This window comes from Apis dorsata, unplaced genomic scaffold (genome assembly GCF_000469605.1).
Source record: "Apis dorsata unplaced genomic scaffold, Apis dorsata 1.3 scaffold_293, whole genome shotgun sequence".
Taxonomy (NCBI): domain Eukaryota; kingdom Metazoa; phylum Arthropoda; class Insecta; order Hymenoptera; family Apidae; genus Apis; species Apis dorsata.
The window spans coordinates 100,912-109,219 of NW_006263568.1; the positions used below are offsets into that span (position 1 = coordinate 100,912).

The window sequence follows — 8,308 nt, forward strand, 5'->3', positions numbered from 1 at the left end:
GTCGCATAAAATCTGGCGCACGAGCGTAGCCAGATTTCGAACGATCGCGCGAAATCTAAGTATTTAGCATAACCGAGAACCTTGAAGAGGGTGAGCGTGACCGAATAGAAGGCGGCGAAGAATAACGGCCNCAAGCCCCCTCCCTAGTCCGCATTTCGACAAAAGGTTCTTCGATAGCAGTTTGATAGAAATGAAGAGTCAGGCGAGCAGCTCCAGCACCCTTGATTACGACTCGACAGAGGAGGTCTGGGTTCGCAGGGTGGACTTTGTACAGGAGAGGAAGAGGAAGGTAAGCGTGATTTCTTTCCTGTTATTTATATTTTATTTATTATATATTTTATTTGTATTTTATTTATTTTATTTATTATTCAATTATTCAATTTATATATTTTGTTTATTATTTGAATTTGAAAAAATAACGGTGGGGATACAAAATATATATAGAGTGTTCCAAAAATATGATCATTTCATATGAAAACGTTAATTGGGAGATTCTTTGGGTAATTTTGAAGAATATTTTCCTTTGCGAGAATTTTCGTTGAGGCTTTGTTAACGTGTTATTAACGAAAAATGCTGGCCAATCACGGAGCGTGTAAGTTAATCGAGCCGCGACGGTAGCAATGGCTATGTGCGGTGACCGAGCGCGAACAAATCCAAGTAACGTATCTCGAAGAAAATTGAATGAAAATAAAAAATTACATCGAATTATATCACGAACAATGAATAAATTATAATATTCAATATCGTCGTAGCGTAATCGTAGCGTAACTTGGTCGAGTCGCAACAGTAGCGTTGGCTATGTGTGACGACCGAGCGTGAACAAAAAACATATTTCAAAGAAATGAATGTAATGAATATATTTTTTTATTGATAAAAAATTATATCGAATTATATCACGAACAATGAATAAAGTATATAATAATTATAATTTTTTTACTTCAACGTGTTTTTTTGTTAATTTAAAAAAAAGTCATTAATAAAAAATTTAAAATTACTTCAGAAATCTTCAATGTTAATGTTTTCACATTTTTGAGACACTCTGTATATATTTTCTATTGTGATCTACAAAATATTTTTGAGAAAAAATATTATAAAATTTTCTCGCCATTAAAACTTAATCTAACTTACCTAACGATAGAATTCGCAAAGTGAATTCTCCTTTCGTACGAGTAAAAGGAACGTTACGTCTAATTACAATAATTGACTAATTGCTACGGAGAAGTAGTCTATCTAGCAAATTTGTTTACAACGTTTGCCTCTTGAACGTTGCGAAAGTGAACGGTCGCGCGAGAATATCGCGAGAGATGACGGAAATGGAAGATAGAGTTTCAGATTGCGACACGATTGTTCGCTTTATATTTTCTTTTATTTTATAATCTTCATAAAACATCCCGCTAGACTGTAAACGTATAAGTGGACAATACGACCAGGTAAAAAATAATTTAACGCATCACGTGTAAAAATAAATTTCGAATTTAAATTATCAAATTTGAAAAATTTTTTATTTAATACGAAATAGTTATTATGGAAAGAGTAAACAATATAAAAATTATTATACACTTACGAGTCTCGATTTTCAACTAAATTTCCTGTGTTTGGACAGGAAACGATCGATAGCAATAATAGTATTCGTTTCCGGTGGAAGAATGGAAAAAAAGCGTAGATAGTTTCATAAAAAAATACATTATTTTATTTGCATCGTTATCTTTAAAGGATAAATTAAATGTGTAAAAATGGACGTTCGTTGATAACCGAGTGACCATTTAAAGTATCGTTTACAATCAGCAAGGTGTGGTCGTTAACTATAATCATCACGAACAACCAATCACTGGCATGCCATCATTGATTGGTTCTTCTTTTTCTTTACGTGTGATCTCATCGAGTAATTTTTTTTTTAAAGTACATTTACTTTAAAGTACATTTACTTTAAATACACTTTAAGTGATGTACGATTTTTATTTTTCTTTTTTTTCTTTTTTTTTTTTTTTTAATTGTTAATTGTTAATTGTTTGGTATTGAAACGAATTTAAAAATTCATTTTGAATAATGAAATCATGTTTCTTCTATCTATTTCTTCTAAAATCTATGTAAGTTTGTGAATCAACTTTTATAAATATCGAATAATTGTTATAAAGCATGGATATAAAGCGAAATATCGCAAGAAACTTCCTTTTTTTTTTTTTTTGAAAACATTTGCTTTGATTGCGAAATTTTGCAAAGTAAATCTAGATATGAAATTTTTTAATAAACTCTTTCTTATTCTTAAAATGATATTCTATATATTCATATAATTTGAAATAATTAGCAAATATTTTATTATTAAAAATAGTATTAATAAATGTAGAAATTTCCAAACTTTTTATTTTAATTATAGATAATCTTATAAATATATTTCTTTAAAAAAAGTGAATAAGTCAAGATCATATATATCGATTTATATGATTTTTATAAAAATAAAACATATAATAAAATTTATTACGTCAGACATATAAATAAAATTTACGTCAAGTTAAGATTGACATATATACATATATTGCAAAAGCTATAATGCAACATTAAAATATTAGATATTCAGTTAAAGATTAGATAAAAAGTATATTTTGCAGTGAGTAACAGTAGATAAAATTAAAAAGAGTAGAAAATAGTATTTTCACTTTCAGTGGTATGATAATAATAATGAATTATCGTTATATTAATTTTTAGGTAACACTGTAATCTTCAACGAGTCTTATTAAAAATTTCAATTGAAATCAATGATATGAAATTTTAGAGACATAAAGATTTGCATTCTTGAATTCGTGATATCGTTCGGCCTAGATCCCAATATGTGACTTTAATGTTTCATAGGCGAGGGAGGTTAGGTACAAGGCTTCTTTTAAGCTCTATCGATTCGGTCGAAAGACGAATTACAATGCGTTGAGGGCTGTTATGACGGATGTTTCGACACGTAAGATCTTTACGAATGCTTTCCGTGCGTGGATTGTTCATTGAATTAATGAACGCGCAGAGATTAGGTCAGTAAATAAAGAAGTACGAAAGAAAATTCATAACGAATATTAATATGTTTTAAAGTAAATCGATCAATAATGCTAATTGAATATTGAAAAAAAGTGTAATATAAATACATAACTATATTTTTAATCGTATGATTTTGTATTATATGAAGATTTGTTAAAATCTATTAGTAAAATTAAGTGAAGTAAACGCGTTTTATTTGTTTGCGATATTTTACTCTTTGTTGCGTAATATGGCTGTCTGACGACTCATAAGCCCGTTTTAGAGTACAAAGAATTTTACACGTGCTTCGTGTTCGCTATAGGCATTCGAACTGAGTAATTGCATACTCTATATATTTAGTCTATTTTAGTCAGTAACATTCTTATACTGTATTTATTTAAATAATTATTGTATTGACATTTTCGATAATGAGGGTCGTTTAACATTTTTAATTTTTTCTTTGAGATGGAAGTTGGTATACATTTTTATCATCAAATGTTCACTCTTCGATATAATACTATTATTTGCACTACTCGTTGATAGATGGCGATGCGATATATTGTATCTTAGCTGCCATCTTTACGAAATTATTTGAAATGAAAACTAATTGAACATTTTAAACCGTCTATCCCAATATCGTATAATTTGTTAACGCTATAAATAAAGTAATTTATTCTTTTGTTTTGACTCTTCGTTGCATTGATGACATATAGTTCATATATTTTATAGACATTTTCAAGTAAATCGTGGATATAATAATATTTATATCTTATCATATGAAATGTTTTTCACGTTTAATCATTTTATAATATCAAAGGATATAAAAAAGAATACGAGTTAAAAAAAGTAATTGATTAATTCAATTTCATTTTTATCATGAAATTATTAAATTAAATAATTAATAACTAAATGTAAAAATTATATTATATTTTGTTTTTATTTATCAAATTAGACAACCATAAAATAATCATGAGTTCAAAGTGATGTTATGTATCATAAGTTGTATTACCATGTTCTAAAAGATAAAGAAATTGTAATCAGTGAGTATAAATCGTTAATTATTATTAATTATATTATAATAATTTTTTTAACCTTCTTGATATTATGTGATGGCAATAATTGATTTTTTGCCTATAGTTACAAAATATTGAATTATTCAACGTAACAAGATAATAAAATATAAAGAAAAGAAATATATGGGTATGTAATTCATTCTATATAATCGTGAATGATACGATAATAAATTAACAATTGAGTTTATCAATTAGACAAGAATATATATTAAATACTTACGATTAGGTTACATGTTTTTCAAATTTTAAACCGATGTATAGAATATTTGAAGTATTATCTTATTTGTGATAAGAGAGTATTACAACAATCCTCCAGGGAAAATTATTTATCGATATGATTTCTTGACAAAATGAAAAGATATGAAACAAATGATAGTGAATCTCTGTGGTCTCTACCACCCACGAGCACTGTCAGTTTACGATGAAATCTCGATAGGATCACGGTATATTTGCGTCATGAATATTTGAAAACTTTGGTAGTGCATTATTTTCTCTTTAACTTATGAAAATATGACAGTGTCATTGGGACGAATTCGAAAATATTCTCTAGTGCCGTATTTAGATCGATGTCCGGAGTTCCATGGAACTGATGGATATTATAAGGTATTCGAAACAATTTTTCTAATCTTCAAAATTAAAATATAAAATAAAATAAATTAAAAAGTATGATTTTCATAAAAATCTGTTTTATTAATAAATAATTTATTTCATATGATTTTAATTTGAGGTTAGATAAATATAAATAATGTAATGTTAATTGCTTGAAATATTTATTATTAAGTGAGAGATATTTCTAATTTGATAATGATTTATGATTCATATAATTAGAATATGCAAATGATGGTAACAAATAGTCATCTGATGATTTGTTTGAATAATTTGTTAGAGATACATCCGTTCTTTTTGCTTAGAAATTCACTTGATATTGATCGGAAGTAATTGTGCAATAATTGCATATTAACACTTCATTGATTGGTTCTGACTTCAATGCTGATTTTAATTTAATTTTAAATATAAATTTTTTCGGTTTATTTAAAAAAGAATTAAAATATAATAAGTATAATCGAAATCTGAAACTTATAGAAAATTAATTAATTTTTTTTCAACTGTAAAATACAATTATTAAATATTTTATAAAATTATATATATAATATATAATTTACTTAATTTATTTAATTCAATATTTAATATAATTATATATTAAGTAATTGAATAAAATAATTATAAAAATATAATTCATTATAATTAACGAATGTTTGTCATTCAAAAATAAATATTTTTTTTTTTAATGTTAATTCATTAGAATAATTCATATAAAATGTAATATTCATTCATTCATTCATTTAAAAAGAATGTGATTAAAAAGAATTAACATTTGAGTCATTCTATTTCTGAATATTATTTCTTTCCATTAATTAATAGCAATATTTTTAAAGTTAAGTTCTTAAAATATTTAAGAGTTTTATTTGCTTTTAAATATTTCTTAAAATTAACAGTTTTTTTTCTTATAAGAAATTATATATTTACAAATTATATTAACAAAGATCTCTTGTGTTAATTAAGATATTTATTAATCTTATCTGTTTCTATAATTGTTCAAATAATTAACTAGAAAATTGCATCAAGATTAAGAAAATTACATTTGAATTTTTTTATGTAAAATAAAAAATAAAAAATGTAAGTATCTTTATATATTATAACAAACTGAAATAAATTATTTTATTCAGTTTTACTATTTATCATTCTTTATTTTTATTATTTCAACTTATAATTTATTTTATCATTTAAATTTCAAATAACTCAGTAGTAAATGTATGTAAAAATGTATGTATTATATATATTGTATTTTATGGTGCAATTAATTTTACTTACAATCTGATACAGTTCTGACATAAATTTTCAAACTAGCCAAGTCATTCTTTATTTTTCCAAAGAGTTCCAACTCGCATCCTTTGTTGTTTATTTTCGTTGGCATCTTGTATCCGTCCTTCTGGAAGCTGTAAGTACGTCCTTGTTCCCGGTATCGAACGATTCAGCAATGTGCACGTGGTTTAACAATAAAGTTCGCCAACTCTTTGCGATAAAATTACTATGTAAGTACCTCATTCTTGAATGTAGCCACCTTTGAAGTATATACTTGGAAAGCTATGTACCAATGCCAATGTTTTACTCATCCTTGAAAACAATTTTGGTTCTTTTGAAATGCTCTTCATAATTGTTGTATTATTTCATGCCAATAATAAACTTATCAAAATGGCTTTCTTTCAATATTTTCTTTTTGAATTTCGAGTCATTCTGATTTCCATTTTTAATAAATACACAAAACATATGTATATCTAACGTATGTATATCTAAATATAAATCTATTTTTTCTTTAAAATTCAAAAGTTTTTTAAAATATTACAAAATATTGATTTTCTCATTATTTCTAGCACCAATTTTGATTTACTTCTGATTTCATAACAATCGTTATTGTATCATGATTCACATGGTCTTCTATCTAGACGTTAGATCTAGGCAACGTTAATTCAAAACGGCAGTCGAGCTCGGCATAGCGAATGAAACGAATCACGATTTACATGAATGTACATTTGTTCGTTCGATGAAACTAATAACGGATGTATAAATTACACGAAAGGTTATGTGATAGAAAGTTGAACTATCATCTCGTATTCCTGTGTCACACGACATATGTATTTTGTTTTGTTTAATTTTACTGTAGTTCCTTTTATCCTGTTGGAAATTTATATTCTCATTGATTTTGTATTTTTTTTTTTTCTTTTATTTCGTTCTGGCGCCATAAGTATTTTATTTTTATCTCTGATGAATCTTTTATCTTCCTTTTTCACCTTGTCTCGATCGAGTTCTATATTTTTCTTTACAAATTTTTATCTCAAAGAGCGCGAGATAATTTTTTAAGCATGCTTTTGTTATGGTCATTAAATCTCTTTATTTTTTTTTTTTTTTATACTATGATGTCAGAATCACACTTCATCATTTCAAGATAATAATCATCTATACATTTGAAAATTTTGTATTTATCATCAAGAGTTTTATTTTTTCCAAAAAATATATTAAATATTGTTAAATAATTATGAAACTTTCTAATGTTATGTTATACTTATCATCATTTTGTATATATAAAGAAAATTATATCTTGGTGATATAATTATACACATAATTTGATATTCGATTTATATAACTTTTACAATTATTTTCATAGATTTAAAAAATTTAAAATATTGAAGATATATATATATATATTGCATAGGAAGATAATTGCATAAAGATTCGAATTGGACACTCTGTATAGCATACACGATACGGAAGTACTATTTGTATATACAGTTACACACATTATTTATTCAGACACTATCGTATCTCTTAATTTGTTACCTTGTATACAAATGAAATACTTAACTATCTTCTTGCTTATGACACGTGCCAATAATAATAATCATTATAGATATATGGATGTCATAGACTTTAAAGAAAAGTTATTATTACAGTTGAAAAAAATTATGATACTTTTAAATCTTTTGAGGTTATCAATAGCATATTATCGAGCGATATAAAATCATAAATGACGATATTAAAACAATTTTATTTAATAATTAATTAATAGATATTAACAATGTGCTTACAAATATTCAATTCGCAAAAAGAAACGAGTAAGAAAATTACTTAAATGTGCGAAAATAAAAAGAATTGGGGGATACGTGTAAAATCTCTTAACACGGATGGTGTCTCAGATCGATCGAGGATAGGATTAGAATTTATGTCGAGAGTAAATACAATTGTACGAATGGTAACGATCGATCGAATTTATACGGTTTCTTTGTGGCCGTGTGTTTCTACGAAACGTCTTGGCATCGTACGATTTAATACGGGCCGATAAATTAAAAAGAAAAATATAATTCAGTCAAGGAGAGAAGAGGTTATGTCGCGCAAGTTGGACGACAAACGTTCGTAATATGGTGAAGTAAAATAAATATTTGTGCATGTTTGCCATCTTACATGAAATGATTTTCAAAGTTTTTGTTTTGCGAAATTTTCAAGAGACTGCTGAGAGTTTGCTCAATGATTTGATGCCAAATTATGCCAGAAGGGTATGAAAAGAGATTATTAATTTGAAGAATATTAATATAGAGAATAATATATGGTTAATCGCGTGTGTATGTATTTATTTTTTTTTTTTTTTTTTTTAAAAAGGATATAGTTTTATTTATTTTATAATT

The 8,308-nt window shown here is 26.1% G+C and overlaps 1 protein-coding gene across 1 annotated transcript in view; it reads left to right on the plus strand.

Moving 5' to 3' along the window:
- The window catches only part of LOC102678539, an 87,407-nt gene that overhangs the window by 6,357 nt on the left and 72,742 nt on the right, over window positions 1-8,308 (plus strand). Inside the window, 1 exon segment of the mRNA XM_006617132.2 lies at window positions 109-289. Within this exon segment, the coding sequence (XP_006617195.2) occupies window positions 109-289 (181 nt within the window).